Here is a 19,570-nt window from a genome sequence, read left to right on the forward strand (position 1 = left end):
GTCTGGATTACAAAAGTAAGGTCATGAGACAAATTAAATGGCCTGGAAATATGTGATGTGGCTTTTACATCACAGTGAAAATGAAATGAAAAATCACCAGGTAGTCCCTGAGGTCAAACTCATTGGTGATACCACACTGAGATCAGAATCAATAAAGGGCTAGGGGAGACTGTCTTTGAGTCAGCGTCAGTGCTGTCAAGTAAGTGTGGCCGAAGAGCAGTAGGTGTGGTAAAGGTCAGCTGGGCATTGAGGAAGAGGAACGCAGGGGTGAGGATGGTTCATGAACTCAGAGATTTGTGAATAGTAAGAGACACACCAACTCCCAAATTCCCCTCGTGACTTTGGTGCCTGCATGATACAATCTCTCAGGGTAAAATGGGATGGGTGGTGATATCAGATGTAAAAAATGTTGATCCTTCTGTGCTGTTTGCTATGCTTATGGCACAGCCCCAAGAAATCATGTCCCGTTCTGCCTCCCACCATCCCTGGTGGCAGCTAGTACCGCATCCTTTATGGACCAGTCAGTGGTTAAGGCCTTAGTAACCCTTCTCACACGAAGTTTCCGGTCCCTGAAGAGAAGCTTGTGCCCAGTCTCATTAAGTTCCAGCCAATCCACACGGCTCTCATGGCTGATGGTGCCAATGTTGTAGCCACCAATCAGGTCCACTAGAGAGCAAAGGAAACAGAGTGAAAAAGAGAGATTCCACATAATCATGTACAAAGCATGAGGTGGCCTGTGAAAGTTTGGTTTTAAGAATGTTGCATTAGTCTGGAGCATGTCACTCACGAGCACAAATGGTCAGTACAATATAATTTTGCTAAGTTGCTTCAGATGCTGTGTTTCTTCTAAATTTACAGAGATTTCATTTAACTCCGCAGTTAACTCAGAAGATCCAGACCCACCAAGAAATCTGATTCCTCTCTGGGACTCTGGGACTTGTCTCATAGCAGGTCAGAACTATGTCTTCTGTTACTCATGATAACCCCCAGTTATAGCAAGCATACCAATGAGAGAAAGCTGATGAACGAAATGACTTCAGTGATCACAGGTGCTCCAACGAGTTACCTGTACACCTGAGTGTACGGGTGACATAAAAACACAGAGGGTCCGTCAGTGTTGAAGGCACACAGACACAACAGGAGGAACCTCTGACTAAAGTTAGGCTGGTCAGTGCAGAGGATAAATATTAGTTGGGTCTGAATTTTGTAGACAACATTAAGAAACAATCATGCTTAGAACAGACCACTCAGGGTTGGCTAGGATGCTTTCAGGGAGTCTCCTGAACAAGCCCCATTCACAGCTCTTATATATTATCTTATACATTGTCAGTTATCTTATACATTATCAATGAGCAATGTGCCTACTTTGTTATATATGCTTAAGCTAAAGACCAAATGCCAGCTGATATCCACAACAGGGAAGACCAACTTAAAAATGAATTTTTCTTTAATTTAAAAGCAAAATAGTAAATCTATGTTTTAATGCCTCAATTATAAGTACAAATAGAAAATGCTAAAGCTGTGGGGACCCTATTTCTATGAGCACCCAGAAATTACATACAAAATTATGTGTGTAGATATTTTTCTGGGAAAGGATTTATGCTTTTAATTAGATACTCAAAGGGGTTGGTGACCCAAAAATGTTAAGATATAAACTCTGTCAATGTACACTGAAGATGAGACCTACAGAGTGAGATGACTTGTTCAAAGTCATATGGCTCATTACTGCTATTAGAACTTAGGCCAGTGGACTGTGTTATTATTTGCATTATACTTATATTTCTGAGCTCAGAAACCTCATATGAAATATAAAGTTTTTGAAATGTAAAAATATCTTAAGGACAGACCCATATGTATATGGAAACTTGATTTATGAGAGATGACATAATGTATTATTGGGTGAAGAATGGATTTTCAATAAATGGTTACACATATGGAAAAAAAAATTAGATTCCTACTCATATTATGCACAAAAATAAATTCCAGGTAAAAGGCAAAAATTTTAAGTGCCAAAATATAGTAGGGAGTAGAAAGGGATTTCCTAAATAAGACCTCAAAACCCACAAACTATTTATTAAAAAGTGATACACAACACTGAAAATCAACTATACTTCAATTTTTAAAAAGTGATGAAATGAATTACATTAAACTTAAAAATGTCTAAACACTATAAGAGGCTGAAAAGGAGAGAAAAGACAAGCCACAGGCTGAGACAAAATAGCTGCAATGCAAATAACCATGAAAGTCTATACCTACACACACACACACAGAACTCCTTCAAGTAAACAAGGAAGTGAGTGAAAGTCACTCAGTCATGTCTGACTCTTTGCGACCCCAAGGACTATACAGTCCATGAAATTATCCAGGCCAGAACACTGGAGTGGGTAGCCTTTCCCTTCTCCAGGGGATCTTCCCAACCCAGGGATCGAACCCAGGTCTCCCGCATTGCAGGCAGATTCTTTACCAGCTGAGCCACAAGGGAAGCCCAAACAAGGAAAAGACAATCTAATTTTAAAAAGAGGCAATGGATATAAACTGGCAATTCACAGAAGAAGAAATCCAAAGTGCCAATAAACAAATGGACAAAAAATTAATACAATGAAATATATTTTCGTATATTGAATACATCAGATTGAGCCAAATTATGAAGTCAGGCAATTTCAAGCATTGGAGAAGATGTGGAACTGTAACTGCTGGTGGGATTGTAAACTGGTACAACCTCTTCAGAGAGCAATTTGTAAATATTTAGTGAAATTGAGGATGTACCTCTTTTATGATTCAGCAATTCCCTGCTGGGTGTAAACCTTACAGAACTGAAATATTGCAATAGGGAAAAACCAACAACTTAAATGTCTACCAATAAAAAAAGAGAGAAAGATCCAAGGAAAATATAATGAAACGTTAAGGGTTTGACAGAATTTGGTATGGGTATAGAGCTCTTCCCTGTCACTAAGTCATGTCTGACCCTTCTGCTACCCATGGACTGTAGTCTGTCAGGCTCCTCTGTCCATGGGATTTTCCAGGCAAGAATACTGGAATGGGTTGCCATTTCCTTCTCCAGGGAATCTTCCCAGCACAGGGATTGAACCCCTGTCTCCTATGTCTCCTGCACTGCAGGCAGATTCTTTACCCACTCAGCCATCAGGGAAGCCCATGGGTATACAAGTAATAATAATAAGAAAAGCACTTAGACTACTGCTTGATATATAATAAGTATGTAACAAATGTTAGCTATTCATAATAATAATATTATTAGGGGTATACAAGTAATAATAATATTATTATTATGAATAGCTAACATTTATTAAGCACTTACCATATACCAGGCACTAGTCTAAGTGCTTTTCATATGAAATAAGTGCTATTCTTATCCCCACTTCGTAGATGAGGAAACTGAGATACAGAAAGGATAAGTAATTTACCTGAAGAGCACACAGGTAGTAAGTAAAGAATTGGAGAGGTTTGACTCCAGAGCTCTGCTGTTAACAACTACACTACCTGGATATGTTATTCTCTAATAAGCTTTTTAGAGAATATCATGCTCTTTTTTATACTTTTTTCCTATGCTTGAAACATTTCATGATACAAAATTAACTATTAATATATAAGTACGGTTTATAAATGTGAATACTTGTGAAATGTACATAAAATTTGTCATCACTACTTATTAATGACAAACTATACAGAAAGTAAGTCCCCTTCCAGTTCTAAGAATCTGTGATTCTGTAAAGTCTAAACAGGAAAATTCTTAAATTTGCTAATGGTTCTTCTCTACAATTTACAATTTTCCAGCCCTAAGATAAATGCCTACCTAGAGAACATGAATAATTTTATGGGCAGGCCTATACATATCAAGGTATCTTCTATATCTAGACTTCTAGGCACAGACACACACGTGACTTTAAACATTTCACATATCCACTGTAAGAATGTAGACACACATTTACCTGCTGTCTCTCAGATTCTTGGATTCTCCACTGCACACAATCCTGTGATATGGAAGTGCTTTATAAACATCAATTTTGTTATTATAATTATGAGGGAGTCTTACTCACCTATAGCAATAGTCTTGATATCAACAAGATAAGCCAATTTCTTATTATCCTCCATTCCTCGCTGACGCCTCTCATTAATACGGACACTGAAATATGAAAGGTCAGGTAAGGCAAAATGGGCTTAGGTAGCTAGGATGTTTAACAAGAGCTCTGAAATAAGACATGGGATGAAGGTTTTAGATTAACTCGAGGATACAGGAGTTAGAAGTCAAAAAGGAATTCTTTTGGGTTTCAAAAATTTAGAGAACTTGGTGGGGTTACCTGATGAGATGGGGGTTCATGAATTCAGTACGTACAGAACCCAAGGTATCATTACTCCCATATTCCACCAGGGTGAGCTCTCCAGCATTGAAGATCATGCATACCTGGGGATGAATGGGATTGTTATATGGTGGAAAGATTGCATGAAGAAAGAGACAGTCAAGGGAGGTACATTGTGAGTTCACAGCAAAGTCCACTTTTCTCTTTATTCTGTTCTTCTATTTCACCTTCTCATTTTATCTGCTGTTTCCTCAACCCCTTGCCACTTGCCATCCTATGACACAGAAGCTAGAAGGAGGTTTATGGTGAATCAAGCTCTACTCACATTTTCATTTTCAAAGAAATACTTCTCATTGCCACCAGATCCCTGCCAAGCTACCTGTTAAGGGGGAAGAAGACATAAGGAACCTGTGGATAACCACCCGAGGCAATGCTGCAAGAACAGGGTGGGACGCAGAGAGACTAATCTGGGGAGGTTTGATATTGCACAAGAGAGACGCTATGTCAGATTCTGCCTTGGTCCCTATGCTTCTGGGAGAAGGTGTTTTAAAAAAAGTCCAACAGCAGTGATTCATATTCCAGGATTCTAAACCTCCTGGGTCTCACTCCCTGAAACCAGGTCCCCAACACAGGAATGTTAGAGCGTCCCATGGAGACCTTCCCCAGAGACCCTCTGGCTCACCTGGGCAGCACCTCAGGATGCCCTATTCCCCACCTCTCCATGTTTGGTTCCTACCTCACTAAGGCGATTCGTGTTCAGGTCCCCCAGCAGCAGTGTGTCTGATGTGTGGGCCACCAGGTAGCGTTCCTTTCCCAGGATTTTCACTTCTTCCACCTCGTAGCCGTAGTGTGACTTGAGTACCACTCGGGTCCCCGATGAGAGGTTCTTCACAATCACCTTGGGAGGAGACAAGTCTCAGCTCCCCCAGTCTGAAAGTGTGGGGGAATGGGCTGTGCCCTCTGCCCGCCACCACAGTGCTAAGCAAGAGCACATCTTGTTTCCTTGCCTGGCCTGGGATATTCTTGGTAAAAAGGACATCTCACATTTACATAATGCTTTTACTATTTATGAAACGCTTTCATCTGTTATCTCTTTTGATGCTTATAATACATATGATTCTGAAAGTTCTACTGGGTTAAACTAATCACTCACCTTGTGTTTCTGTAGCTCTCTGTACAAACTTTTATAACTTTACCATGTGTGCTATATTATTTTTTTATACATGTGTCTCCTTCACTAGAATGATCTTCTTGATGAAGGGACAATGTATTACAGATAACCATCTTTGAATTCTCAACGCCTAACAGTGCTGACAGATAAAGAAAGGACGAATATTTCTGGATAAACTGAAAGACTGAAGGAATCAATGAATAATAAATGAAGAAAAGGAGGGTAGAGGTAGAGAAAAGATAAAACTGGGCCCAGGAACATCAGGCATGAGCTTGCAACGTTATATATAGTGAGTTCAGAGGCCCTAAAACAAAAGAATTCAGAATTATAATCCTATTTATCAACTTCCCCAGTTGACATCCTATAGGCAGTCAAGTTTTAAACCAGGAAGATGTAAATGGCAATCTCTGCATCCCTTAAACCTGGTATTTAATCCTTCTCTTACAATAAGCTGGAAGAACTACAGCGCGAATGTTGTCAGACACATTCTGTTCCTCGGAACAGCTCTGCCGGAGGTTAAATTTGAGTCTTTGTTGTGGCCAGACCGCAGGGTAGTACTACAAGGATGAATGAGCCATGGCATGACCTCAGTGTGGTAGGCTATCAGCTGCTTACCTGGCTAGGTCCCACATATGTCAATTCAAACTTATTCTTGTAAATGCTCCTTCGGAGGCAGCAGTCAAACTGTTCCACTCCACCACAGAGTGTGCCCTGGAAGGGAAAGTGGCAGCATAAAGGCTAACACACACTGTATAGAGGCATGAAAAGGGTATTTAGAGACACTCTCAAAGCCTAGGTTCTAGAATCTACAGAAGAGTTGGCAGTGAAAGGGCTGGTGGTTTTTGGAAGTAGCAGCAGGAAAGAGGTGGCACTTGCAGGACTCAAGAGCATCACACAGTTAGTGATGGGATATGAGGGAGAAACTAGCCCTGCCTACAAAACTCTTGTCCCACGTGACTTCCAATAAAGTATGGATTTCTCTTTCCTGCCTGGAACATCGGAGTTTTAGACTGTGGTCAAAAGGGAAGAGGAGATTCTCCAGTGTCAGGAGAGAGTGCTTTAGGAGAGGTGGGATTTTTCTTAATTTGAAGAAAGTCACCAAAGCAGAAAGGGGTTACTAGTTGCATACCGCACAGAGTCGTGAGCCATCCCGCTTCCAGGCCAAGGCAGTGATGGTGTATAAGTTGGCAATCTCCTTGGGCTTTGCCTCTTCCCAGACGTTTCTTCGAGGACTCCAGTTGAGCACCCGAAGTCTGAAATTAAGTATGTGGCTTTTAGAAGAGATGGAGGCTGAGAAAAAGTGAAAATGGGCTTGTAATGGAAGGAAATGAGTCTTGCTACATCAGAGAACAGAGGAAATAAAGAAAACAGACAAGGTCGGGGGCATCTAGTAGGAGAGGACAAAAATGTTCAATAGTAGTAAACTGGGAAAATCAAGTCAAAAGTAAAATGGAGTGAGAGAGATGGGGGTGAAAAAATAAAGAGAGATCGGGGCTATTTAGAAAAATGAGTTGTTAGTGTAGAGAAATACAGAAAAAGAAAAGAGAAATGCTAGGAGTCAGAGAAGAAAGAAAGGAAGAGACACACATGAGATTGAAAGGGACAAAGACAGCACTGACAAAGCTGGGGTTAAAAGCACTCCAGGAAGAGATGGGACCTAGACTCCAGCTGTTTATGCACCGTTCCAGCATTCATGCATTCATTCACAAACATCTGAGCACCTATGATATACTAGATGCTAATCTAGGCTCTGGAGACCTAGAAAAAAAAAATAATAGAGGCCCTCTTCTTAAGGGCTCTTCAAATTAACTGGTTAGATACAAACATCAAAGGATAATACAGTGTGACAAACACAAAGCCAGTGGTCTGAAAAGGCGCAATGGGAATACAAAGAAAGTAGAGATGAAGTCTGCTGTGGAGTCCTGGGGAGAGAGAGACACGTAACCAGAGCGCGGTGCATCTTGGAACTGCTGGCATGCTAATGGCTTGTGGGAGTGGGAAGAGGAAAGTGGGCATGAATGAAAACTTGAGAATCAGTTGATTCTGACACTCAACCAGTCTCCCACTCTGGTTGGGAAGCAAAACTGGGCTAAAGAAGAGTGTACACAGGGTAAGTAGGCAGAAGCCACAGCTGGACAGGGACCCACCTATCATAGCTTCCCAGCACAACCGACTGGCCCCCAGGACTTGCTGCAGCTGTGGTGAACTCCCGCTCCTGAGGGTCACGACTGTAGTCAAAAGTCTGTAGCACATGGCCTTCCTTTCCATAGGCCACAATCCTCCGGTCACAGCCTGCAGCCACAATACTGTTGGTTGCCCAAGCCAAGGCATAGGGTGGGCATGGATGGTTCACCAACTTTCCCTAAGAGTAGAAGAGGGTTTCTGTCATTCTGAGGACACCACCTCAGAAATTTCTCATTCCTAGCATCTAACACATTCCCTTGGACCATTCTCCTCGAGGAAATCTTTTCCCCAACATTTTCCTTCCATAACACATCCTAATCTGAAGACTTCACAAATTATCTGTCTTACACTCACACACACATCTTCTATGACATTTTAATATATATGCACTTATCGATTTTATGTTCAAAGTGAAAGTCGCTCAGTCATGTCTGACTCTTTGCGATCCCATGGACTATGCAGTCCAGGAATCCTCCAGGCCAGAATACTGGAGTGGGTAGCCTTTCCCTTCTCCAGGGGATCTTCCCAACCCAGGGGTTGAACCCAGGTCTCCCGCATTGCAGGTGGATTCTTTACCAGAGGAGCCACAAGGGAAGCCCTTGTGTTCAAAAGGAAACCTCAAAATACTTGTTTGGAGATCTTCAATATTCACCTAATAAGGCTCCTAAAGAAAGCTGACCTATACATTAACCAACACTGTATAGGCCCACAGGGAGTATACGGCTCCTTTATTTTAGGAGGGGCATATTTAATTATTATACCAGGAATTCTTATTGTAAATGATTCAAACAATAGAGGATTAGAACATGAACCTTCCTTTATTCCTCTATATTTTCCCTTTCAAGCATAAACAACTTTTTTTCCTTTGAATTTATATACATATGTAAAACATTTTACATAAATGAGAATAATTTTCACTTTTCATTTCTCTCAGAGTCTTTATTTCCCTTTGCCTCAAGGTCCCTTCCACTTGATTCATCCTTTCCCATAATTATTAAGCTCTGGCCTCCTAAAAACAAATCCTCTTCTGTGGCCACATCCAGGTGTCTCTCTGCCTGAGGCCTCACCCTTCCAGCCTCCTCCCTGATCACCATAATCTGAATTCCTTAGATGTCCAACCTCCCCTAGGACAGTGCTTGGGATTTCCTTCTCTCCTCTCCCAGAGCACCCTTTATCCATACCTGTGACTCTCCTGAGCCTTCATCATCAAAGAAATACCTAACAATGGTGCCATCCGCATGACCAGAGAGAATTCCTTTCCCAGAGCAACTAAAAAAAGGGGGGAAAGGAAGAAAGGAGAGACATAAAGGAAGCAGTTAGAACATCCTGTCTCCCCAAGAAAGTCCCCTTCCTCAGCATATACTACCCTACCTGTGGTTCCCACTCCCAGCCCTGTTCATCGATCACACTATGGTCCCCCAAGCCCAGACTCCCCTAGAGCTTTTCCTACCATTTCCAAGCTTCTGGGATACCATTCTTCTTTACTCACTTTGTTGTCAAGGACACCACATAAGAATCTGTCCCATAGATGGTAGATGATTTGTTAGTTTTGGTGTTTGCTAAACGAACCTGAAAATGGGAGAGTGGACACAAGTTTGGTTAGGCTACTTTCAACTTTACCCAGGACCTAAGGAATGAGAAATAAAAACACAAAAACTGTTCTCTGTGTGGTCTCCCCCAAATACACAATTTGACCCTCAGGGAGAAGATTAACCATATACCTCTTTCCAGAACCATTATCCCCATCCACAACCTCTCCTGTGTTTCTCTTCCCTCATTTACCTTTCCTTCAGCCAGTCCAAAGACAATGATATATTCAGCTGGCCACTGCAGGCAAGTAACAGCACTCTGGAAGAAAGCAAGAATGAAAAGGATAAGCCCGTCTACGTATACGAGCACACAGATAGACAATCTAAACCTGAACAGCCTATCACATGCCACCACCCAACCGCCCATAGGGAAGGAGAGGAGGGGACATGACTGGGCTCTAAGGAGGAAGGCATAGAGGGGTAGGCAGCCAGGCAGCACCATTCATGCAGTAGTAAAAGTCAGAGCCAGATATTAACAAATGCCAACTTCTGGCTGTATTTATAAGCAGATATACTGATATGTTTGTTCCTCCTAATCTCTCAGGGACTGGTTAGAACATTACCGTCTGGATGAACTTGTTACAAATGACTTTCTTGTCACCCCTGACAAATAAAGGAGAGAAGCATATTAAAAACCACTTCCATGAATAATTGCCACAAATGATGCTGGGGGAGCGGAAGGAGTTGCAGACACTATCCTTGGCCCACCAGTGTTGCCTGTCACTCCACGGAAGCCCTCAGAGGAGGCGTAAGAAGGAGCCAGAGTAGCTTTGGAAGAATAATAAAAACAGAACATGACTCCTGGCTCCCCGGGATCTCATAGGGCCTCCTTGTTGATCTAACACTGATTCCTCCAGGGATGGGATCACAGGACACTCAGTGCAGGCAAAGGGAGGGCAGCAACAGCAACAGACTCCAGAAGGCCCCTGCCTTCCAAGCCCCAGCTTGCCTCCTTACCCTTTCCATTCCCCCTTCCCAGTGAGGCATTTCTTCCCGCCTTTCCCTTCTTCTCTGGGACACCCCATCTCCCAATCTCTATCCTCACCAGTCTTCTCCAATCTTGTAGACGTAGATAATGTTGTCAGTCTGTCCTATGGCAATCTTAGTGGAATCAGGAGAAAAAGCCATGCCCTTCACCATATAGCTCTTCCTGCCATACTAAGAGTCAAAAAATAAAAAAAAAAAATAAGAAAGAAAGAAAAGGACAGAAAAAAGAAGTAATGAGTACACTGAAAAGAGAAGAAAAGGAACATGTGTAATGGTAGTGGGCTTGAGGGCTTTGTACTGAGAAAAGGAAGGGCAGGCCATTTCCTATGCCTGTGGCTAGGAAGCAGGTTAGGAAGCCTTCTGGGTTTATAAGGTCCCATCAACAGATTAAGGTACACGTGAGTATTCCCTTCACCTTCATGTCGGCTGGTTTGGTGGAGAATTTATCTCTTCGCTCCCCATGTTCATCATACAGTAAGACCACGCGGTCCACTGTGCAGACAGCAAATTTGGCATTGTTCTGGGACCATGCCATGCAGGTGACCTTTGCAGCTCCATCCTGCAGAGGTAAAGGGGGCAAAAATAATCCAGATGCTGGTGGAGAATGCCATTAGCATTTCTAGTTCCATTACTTCTAGGGTGACTTTGGTCAATTTTCCTTCTAGCAGTCCTTAAAACAAAGAGACGCCCATGATCTATCCAGGTCTCTGAGGCCTCAGAGCCCTGGATGGTGAGAACAAACTGCTTCTAGAAACCATAATGCAAACGCACTAGGAGGTGACACAGTAAGTAAATACCAGTGTGTCCCTGCAGTGGCCTTCTTATTCCCTTATTCTGCTACTGAAATAAATGCAACTGGTCTGATAAGTTTTGGTCTTTAGCCATTAATTCAATTAATGTTTTTGAGTACCATACTGAAAAAGGCACTTGGCCAAGGGCTGAGAGATAGAGACAAAGAGCAAAACGTGGTCCCTGCCCAAAGATCTAAAAATGGGAAAAGTCCCATAAGGGAGGCACATACAAAGCACTATAACAGGTTGGAAAAGCCTGAGATAATTTTCCATTTAAATGATCAACACTAAGCTTTGAAGAATGGATACAGTTAAGCAGGGAAATTCTCTGAGGTAGAAGAAATGGCATGAGCGATGACAAGTTCTGGTGAATAAACAGTCATTTAATTTAGCTGACACTATATTGTAAATAGCAGAACAGAAGGGGTAAGGGAGGTAAAACAGATGGAGGCCAGTTCAGGAAGGCTCTTTGAAGCTAGGCTGAATTTGGGCTTATTTGGGAGGAAAGGGAGAGACAGTAAAAGTTCTGGAATGGGAAGTAAAATAATCACCGTTGAGACTTAGGATTCAAAAAATGCCTTTGTTTTTTATTTTTATTTCTGTCATTGTTGTTTTTTTCCCTTAATAACCCACTTCACAGAGGCCCAAATTAGAAGTGATCAACTCCTGGTGCATTATTCTTGCCATGTCTGTCCCTTCCACCACCAGCCCTGGTGGTCTATGCAGCAGGTTCTGCACTAAGGATTTCCCTCCTAGAAACAAACAAAAAAAATCTGGTTTCTGCTCCGTTTGATTAACTACTTGGGCTGTAGAGCCCTGGCTTAAAACATTGTTAATTTTTACTCCTAACCTACTCACTTTCAACATCAGAGGTAAAAAGAGCTTTTTTTCCATCAAAATCCTCAAACCAGAATCAGAAAATAGTCACCCCACCTTTAGCCTTCTCCAACTCTTGACTAAATTAGATTATGAGTGTTGAGGGCTCCTCATTAATTGTTGCTGACCATCTTCCTTCATCATTTTGCCCCATCCTGGGCACTCAGCCCTTTCCTGCATCTGACATCATCTTATTTTGAAAGATTGAAGGGAGATTTCATTTCCAATTATCCCATTAGGGTAAAGGAATTTTCAAAATACAGATTCAAAGCAATGAGTACACCTCTCTTTTGTTCTAGTTTCCTTCTATTTTCCTAAAGCCACATGCTCTGTGAAGCCCTCCTGATTCCCAAAATCAATCAATTCTCCTTTCTCTACAATATGTACCTCACAGGACTGTTGTGAGGATTAAACGAGGTAGAGAAGAGGATAATAGCTAAGTTTTAATGAGCACCACAGATTAGGCACTTTGCTAAATGTATGATATGCATTATCTCACTTTATCTCATTACTGAGGTAGATGCTACTCTTATGCATCTTTCCCAGATGGAGGCACAGAAAGGTTAAGTAGTTGGTTCAAGTTTAGGAACACAGTTTAAGTGGCAGTATCAAGATTTAAATTCATGTGTATCTGATTCCATAATCCACAACCCCAACTTCATTTATGCCACCCTGGTACGCATTAAACATTCAATTATGACAGATATTCTTGCTTTGTATTATTTTGTCCTTTGATTTTTTTTTTTTTGTCCTTTGAATTTTGAATACCGTTCTCTCTTGTCTAACAGTTTTCATGCTGCTTTTCAGTTTATAGGGTTCTCTTGTGTATACTACTGCCTCTAAATCCCCTAATCCCCTAAAGCTGCGATTATTATTCTTCCCATTTTCCAAATGGAGAAGTTTGGGTGAGTGCTCAAAGAGCCTGTGCGGTAAAGGCTAAAGTCAGGGGGTATCCAGTTATTTATTTAAAGTAGTGGTGACGCTAGGACTTGAATTCTGGTCTCCTAACTCCAAAACCCAGCCTTTCTTCAACATGTTCTAGCTTTACATCCCTAGTGCCCAGCCTCTTCTGAATCTGAGATTTTCACCATCAGAACGAACGGTGTGGTCGCCTGCACTCCCTTCGGTGGGACATGCCCCTAGAGCGCTCATTTAAGCGATGTAGATTATTGTTCGTTGTTTACACACGCGCCTCTTCCTCTAGTACGAGCCTCTCGAAGGCAGAGGCAACAACTGAGGAAGTGCTGGATGCCCTGGAGTCCCAGCATGGGACCTGGTACACAACCGATCCGTTAAATGAAATGAAATGAAAGCTACGGTGCTCAGCAGCCCATCTCGCCTACTTAACACTCTATCGACGGAGGAGAGTACGTATCACCGCTATAGCCTTCGGTCTTCTGCACACAGTAGGCGCTCACCGTTTTTAAACTTCAATCCCCCACTTTCCGTGGAACACTAAGGCGGGCGAGGGAGGGAAGAGGCACGCGACTTCTCACCTGAGGGCTCAGCAGGGTCCTCAGGTGCTTCAACTGCATGACGAACACCTGTCTCTCAGATGCCTACAGACAGCGACAACTCCCGTGGTTACCTGGACAACCCGCCACGCAGCCGCAGCGACGGCCGCTGACGCACTAGCGACCTGAGCGCGACACGCGTCGCAAGGTCACCACGCAGTTTCGCAGCTTAGCAAACAGAGCGCGCGCAGGCGCGTTGAGATCTAGGGCGGGACCCTGCGAGGGTTTGCTGAATTCTCTCTTCGACCAATCCCATAGCGGCATGCAAACACAAACTCCAGCCACGCCCACAAGCCTTCCGCAAACTCCGGGGTCCTACGTAATCGTAGTCTGTCTCGGTGTTGGATGTACGTGAACGCGGCTGAACGCTTTCTTTTAATCCTCACAACCCTGGAGGAAAGCTGGGCAGTTGCTCTTATAGGCCTTTTACAGTTGACAGAATTGAACCCAAATCGGTTATATAACTTGCACAGGATCACAAGGCTGATAATGAATGCTCAGTATGTGTCTGCCAGGTACCGTGTTGTGCATGTCTCATTTAATCTCAAAGCCACCTTTTAACGAGGATAGCATTATTAGTCCCACTTTACATAACAGGAGACTCAAGATTAGAGGGCTCACTTGTCTAACTTAACACAGCGGGTTAAGGACGAACTGGGATTCAAGCCAGAGCTGGTGCGTTTATACACCCTTTGGATTCCTTCTCAGTGTCTAGCTCCTTATCTCCATGGCATGCTACTATATATCGTGTGACACTCTCATCCCCAGAAATGATGTATCCAGAGTCTGAGAGATATGTGCTTTGGAACCAGTGGTCAGAGGGAGGTAAAGCACCCTACTTTTGAACTGAAAAACGGTGGATTTAAGACTGCTGCTTAGATCAGGATGCTTTTATGGTTTAGGGCAGAGGGCAGACCAGTGCTTGGCTCACCTAACAGATTTAGTCTTGTGATAACCGGGGTTGGAGCTTGGATAAATATCAAAGATACTTCTTGACTTTGTTTGGATTGGGGTCCCTTTCAGAGTTATAGATGTAATTTCTTATAACAAAGTAGAGTGATCAAGATGCAGAAAAGGGAAGTTATTTACTCATAAGCCTCTGCTGGGAGGGTCATATGTTGACTGATCACACGAAGACTGTTACCTTCCAGACAGTGTAGCTTGTGCTGTCCAGAAAGATTCTGGGTGCTGAAGTCTTTCCCCCTTAGTGGTTACAGATGTCAACAGGTATTTCCTTCACTGGCACCAACCTCCCCTTGGAACTTGGGAAAAAGTGGAGAACAGTCCCTATTTTCACAGGAAACAAGTAGGCCCCAGAGCCCAAATTATAATTCTTTTGACAGGAGAGTTCCAACCCCAGTTTTATTTCCAGAATGATCCTCTGGATATAATGGCAGAGAGTAAATATAAACTCGTTTATTCTTTACAGTTATTATTGGCTTTGACTGAATGAACAGAGAAACATACAGACAGACAAAAGGAAAAACAGAGACAAGGAAGAATAGGCACAGAAATGCACAGGAGAGGAACACTTGGCACCCAGGGATCCGTTAATCTTTCATTTGTTCCAAAACTCTGTTCAGTCCTTTACTGATTACTAGCTCAGGGTTGATGAAGTCAGTGGAATAAATGATGAAGAGCTGGGCTGCCAACGTGGGCACTAAAGATAAAAAAGCTCCTGGCCCTTTCATGTAACATAACTTTATTTTCCACTGTTGCACAAAGAATTTATATCCTCCATTTTTTCCCCCTGCTCCTCCTCCTTACCCAACAAAGCAAAAGAATCGAGGGCCCTAGTTTTCTATGCCCCTTTCTGGCCCCTCTCCACCCATTCTAGACTGAAGAATCAAAGCAAACACCTTCAAATAAGAGTCTGCTCCTGTCAAATTGGTGGTGGCGGTGTGAGAGGCCCTTGTGGTCAGGGGAGAGGCAGTGGAGAAGTGTCTTCAGCATACTAGATAGTATCGCATACAGTCAGCTGCAGTTTGTCCAAGAACCTTTATTGGAAAAATGTCCAAGGGGTGAGACCGCCAGCAGCTAGAGGGGCTGCCCGTGAGAGGGGGAGCACCTGAGGCTCCATGGAAGACGTTGGAGTAGTGCAGTGCAGCGTCTGCCTCCAGACCCAGACAGTTCCTTTTATTTTCTGGGGGAGGGGGAGTACCCACAGAAATACTGCTCTCTGAGACCCGGAGGCAAGATGTAGGGGCAGCTGGGGAGGCCAAGGGTCCTGATGCAGGTGAAATGGGGGCCCCATTTGGGACCTAATGGGATAGGGTTGAACAAATGACTCTCCTCTGGACCTGGGGGGTGGAAGGATATATCCCATCTGATATCTACTCCCCAGGTCCAGGGGCTCAGAGCCTAACAGACCTACCTTCTGGCCCTGTTCACAGTGGAAAGAGGATGGATACCAGGCCTGAGATTGTGGGGGTGCCATTACCCTCTGGGAGACTGTGGGATCCTTCAGTCTTGGGCAGATCACCATCTTGGACTCCCCCTGACCCCAGCCCCAGCCCCAGATTATTAGTGCATCCGTCTTCTGGTTCTGCTTCTTCACTCATACGTCAATAGTGTTGATGGATGGTGACTTTTTCTGTGAAAGAAGATGGCCTGAGTCTCTAATTTCAGGAAAGTGATAGTCTCCTCCATCCCAAATTTCCATTCTCCCTCTTCTCCTGCCCCTCTGTGACCCTTCTCCCTTTCTCTTGATGCTTCTAGACACAACCCCCCCCCCACCCCCCCCCGCTTCCCGCCCTCACTGGCCCCACATCACCTGTCTTGTCCCCACTGGCCTTCCCTGAGGACTCTGTTCCGGTCCCTTCCCCTTCTCCTTGGGGTTGTTGTTGGAGTCATTGTCCTTGATGATGTCATACTGACGGCAGAATAGCCCGATTACAGCTGAAACACAATCACACTATCTGAGCCTTGATCTTGACCTCACCATTCACAGCCCTGAAGGGCAGTGAGATACCCACCGTTTCTAGAAAATAAGAGAAGAAAATCTTTGAATTCCTGTTTCCCATGCACATTACATTCTTCATCATCCTCTCTGGGCTCCCAACAGCCTCCTCTCCCTTTCTTCAAACTTTTCCTGCTTACCTCCTACAACTGAACATCTCCCCACACCAGTGCTCTCACCCTGTTTTCTCTCGACAACCTTCACCAACTTCCACCTTCACTCAGCCCCACTCAATCCATGGTCCCCCATCCAGCTGGTTACTCACCAGCCCACATGAGCAACACCACCACAATGATGACCACCTCCCCCGTCTGCAGTGGTCGCTCTCCATCCAGACCCTCCACTGTGATGTCACCTGAGAAGGAAAAGAAGACAGACCCCAGGTTCTGGGGAGCAACTAGAGAGCTATGCCTGTGCAGACAGTTCAGGATGGAGATGCTGGGGACTAGAGCCAGTGTACACCCATCGCAGCACTGTCACTGGTAGCCCCTCTCTGGGAAGCTGTTGGTGGACAGGTGGTTAGAGACCAAACAGCAGGAGGGCTTCAGGTCAGGTGCTCACTCATGCAGGCTGCAGCTGCTATGAACTGAGGCTGGGGAAGAGGAAGCTTTAAAGCCCTTCCCCCCCAAACAATTCCTTACCAGCCTGTCTATACTCAGTCTCCTGCCAACCTGCTTTCCTTCCTTTCCTGGCAGTACAATGAATTATATCATCCTTCTATTCATCTAAGCTAGACTGCTGCTTGCTTTGGGGAAGTAAACAGGAGGCCAAAGACCAGGTAAACAGCCAGAGAATCCAAAGCTTTAGGGGGTGAGGAATAATCGAGACTCTCACCTGGGCTTGAGCTGTTGGAGGGTAGCCGGTCAGACCCCTTGAGAGTTCGGAAGTGCACCCGCGGCCCTGGGGGGCTTTCTCCCCGGAGGCCAATGCTCCTGACCTGCACTGTGTAGTCACTGTCTTCAGCCAGGCCCCAGAGAGCACAGGCCCTAGTCGTGGTGTTCACCTCTCGGATCACACGTTGCCCAGGGCCATTCTGTCGCTGCAGGGAGATGATGAGAGAGGGGGACAGCCTCACCCTGGTCCCAGGCCACAAGGCTTAGCCCAGGATTCTTGAAGACCCAAGCACTCCGGAGGACTGGGGTGGAAAGGGTAGCTTGAGCCAGGGAACCCCAGCTGCCTGTCTCCCAGGGCAGGGACGGGAGCTGGTGGGTGTGGGGGGTGGCTACCAGAGGGAATGTTCAGAGATCCAAGGACACAGGTTGGGGCAGAAGGGTGATTCATACTTGCTGGGAAATGGAGTAGCCAATGACGATGTTGCCTTCTGGGACGTCCCAGGACACAGTGGCCGAGTTGGCTCTGAGGTGAGTGACTGTCACATTCACAGGAGACGGAGGCCGGTCTGTGGGCGCCAGTGTGTGAACAGGTTACCAGGGTCCACCCCCAGACTAGCTCTGGTGACTCCTCACCCACTCCCCTTTTACTCACCAGCTCGCACAAAGCCCAGGTCACAACTGACCAGCAGGAGGACCGTGGGGCTTAGATATGGTGAGAGGGGCATTAGCGATGCCATAGTCCCCACCGAGTCCGCTGGGAGGCACCGGGGCATCCGTTTGACATCCAGGCGGGGCTCCTGGAGGTGGCAGGAATTGGGGGGGTGGTGGTGTCAAGGACTTGCCAGAAAGCACAAGCGGGCAGCCGCTCTCCCTGCTCCCCACAGCCCACAGCAGCCCCAGAGCCCCCCTTTCCCCTTGCCTTGCCCACCCCCGCAGCACCCCAGCACCCTCAGTTCGCGCCTCTGCTCTGCCCACACCCACCTCCGCCGGTCCTCGCGGTGGGTCAGGCCTCGGGGGGCTGCTCGGTGCCCAGAGGGCGGCCCATCGCCGACTCCGTGGCGCTGTCCCTACCCCATCCCGGCGCGGGCCCGGCCAGGCGGGCAGCGCGGGACCGAGCTGCGGGCAGAGAACGGAGGCGTAGCGGTTGCGGGCCGCGGGGCGCCGGAGCCCCCAGAGCTCGGACCGGCCGCGCAGTCTGTCCTGGAGCAGGGGGCGGTGCCCGCGCGGCCTGGCGGCTGGCCTGGGTCCCCGGGGCGAGGCAGTGCGACTGCCCCCGCCGGCCCCTGCAGCGCGATGTGACCGTCCCGGCGCGCCAGCCGCCGCCTTCTGCAGAGCTGGCCTCGGTCGCTCAGCCGCAGCCCGGCCGGGACGTGCGGGCCCGCCCCGCCCCGCTGGGGTTCTCGCCGCCGTCATCACCACCCCCCCAACCCGGTTCTTCGGGGCTCCTCCCACGACCCTCTCATTGGCGGCCTCCAGGGCCCCCCATCCCTCCTGATCCCGGCTCCGGTCTGCTGAGCCCCCGCAGGGGGGTGGGGGGAGGCGACGTCCGGAGAGGCGCAGGTGCGAGGGTCTCGGGATCTGGGAGGCCCCTCCCACCCCAGATGGAATTAGCCAAGTTGGGAAGAGGAATTCCACCTCCTGTGTGCGAGGGGACAGAGTCATGGAGATAATAATTATTTTGACAATCTCCTACTTGTAGACTGCGTCAGGTTTTAAGTCTCTTCTCCATTCATGATCTGATATTGATTCCCTTCCTTCTCTCATTCATTCTTCCACTTATTAGGCAAATATTTATAGAGCTTTCTCTATGTGTCTGGCATGTTAATAGCTGGAGATACAGCGATCATTAAGGGTTCTGGGTTTATAGGGGAAATTTAAAGAGCGACGACCTGTCTCAGTTCTGCGACTTACTGTGTGGCCTTAGGCAAATAGGTTAATCTAAGTATCAGGTTTCCCACCTGTAAATCGAAGCAAGCAAAACTTCACAGGACTGTTATGAGGATCAAATGACACAATATTGGGAAACGATCTTTAAAAATCTCATTACACTGTGTGAAGAGAGATTATTCTTAATTGCACCAGTTTGTTAGTTACTTCATTTATTCAATAAACATGTAAATCCTTAAGTTATTTCATGCTTTAGTTGAGCATGAGACCTGGAGTTAGAACCTGGGTGTGAGTCCCAGTTCTCTCCGCTGTGTAATCTTTAGCAACTAATTTAACTTCTCTGAGCTTCAGTTTCATCATCTGAAAAATGAGCGTGTCAATATCATCTTTTTTTTTTTTTAATTGGATTATCAGTTCAGTTCAATTGCTGAGTTGTATCCTACTCTTTTCGACTCCATGGACT

At 45.6% G+C, this 19,570-nt stretch overlaps 2 protein-coding genes and 1 long non-coding RNA gene across 5 annotated transcripts in view; 1 reads left to right on the forward strand and 2 right to left on the reverse strand.

Moving 5' to 3' along the window:
• IFT172 (intraflagellar transport 172) overlaps positions 1–13,633 on the reverse strand; it is a 34,881-nt gene extending 21,248 nt beyond the window's left edge. For all 3 annotated transcript variants that reach the window (XM_081484236.1, XM_081484235.1, XM_081484234.1), the window contains exons 1-15: positions 13,411–13,633; positions 10,663–10,806; positions 10,306–10,418; positions 9,824–9,863; positions 9,454–9,519; positions 9,161–9,240; positions 8,853–8,940; positions 7,635–7,849; positions 6,617–6,740; positions 6,103–6,198; positions 5,053–5,214; positions 4,642–4,695; positions 4,317–4,420; positions 4,056–4,141; positions 554–666 (exon numbers count right to left, since the gene is read on the reverse strand). In XM_081484236.1, the coding sequence (XP_081340362.1) occupies positions 554–666; positions 4,056–4,141; positions 4,317–4,420; positions 4,642–4,695; positions 5,053–5,214; positions 6,103–6,198; positions 6,617–6,740; positions 7,635–7,849; positions 8,853–8,940; positions 9,161–9,240; positions 9,454–9,519; positions 9,824–9,863; positions 10,306–10,418; positions 10,663–10,806; positions 13,411–13,449 (1,524 nt within the window). In that variant the 5' untranslated portion in view covers positions 13,450–13,633. The remainder of the gene's footprint in view (positions 1–553; positions 667–4,055; positions 4,142–4,316; positions 4,421–4,641; positions 4,696–5,052; positions 5,215–6,102; positions 6,199–6,616; positions 6,741–7,634; positions 7,850–8,852; positions 8,941–9,160; positions 9,241–9,453; positions 9,520–9,823; positions 9,864–10,305; positions 10,419–10,662; positions 10,807–13,410) is intronic.
• LOC145503827 (uncharacterized) lies at positions 175–4,994 on the forward strand. Its single transcript, XR_014051799.1, has 3 exons — positions 175–303; positions 880–951; positions 4,388–4,994. It is a non-coding gene; the product is annotated as an uncharacterized LOC145503827 (long non-coding RNA).
• A 1,774-nt stretch (positions 13,634–15,407) lies between the features above and the next one.
• On the reverse strand, positions 15,408–18,796 carry FNDC4 (fibronectin type III domain containing 4). The gene is made up of 7 exons (XM_081484258.1): positions 18,202–18,796; positions 17,873–18,017; positions 17,671–17,786; positions 17,222–17,426; positions 16,653–16,742; positions 16,202–16,326; positions 15,408–16,021 (listed from the first exon to the last, which is right to left on the reverse strand). The coding sequence occupies exons 1-7, from the start codon at positions 18,631–18,633 to the stop codon at positions 15,986–15,988; spliced, it is 1,149 nt and encodes a 382-aa protein (XP_081340384.1). The 5' UTR covers positions 18,634–18,796; the 3' UTR covers positions 15,408–15,985.
• Between the last annotated feature and the right edge of the window lie 774 nt (positions 18,797–19,570).

The sequence above is a fragment of the Giraffa tippelskirchi genome, chromosome 4 (genome assembly GCF_054371585.1).
Source record: "Giraffa tippelskirchi isolate mGirTip1 chromosome 4, T2T-mGirTip1v1.2.pri, whole genome shotgun sequence".
Classification (NCBI taxonomy): Eukaryota; Metazoa; Chordata; class Mammalia; order Artiodactyla; family Giraffidae; genus Giraffa; species Giraffa tippelskirchi.

Coding starts and splice junctions, on each gene's coding strand:
- FNDC4 (XM_081484258.1), bottom strand. CDS start 18,633: ATGACGGCGGCGAGAACCCCAGCGGGGCGGGGCGGGCCCGCACGTCCC. Junction 17,427..17,670: donor GCTACTCCATTTCCCAGCAA/GTATGAATCACC, acceptor ATCTCCCTGCAG/CGACAGAATGGCCCTGGGCA. Junction 16,022..16,201: donor GGCCAGTGGGGACAAGACAG/GTGATGTGGGGC, acceptor CTTCTTTCACAG/AAAAAGTCACCATCCATCAA.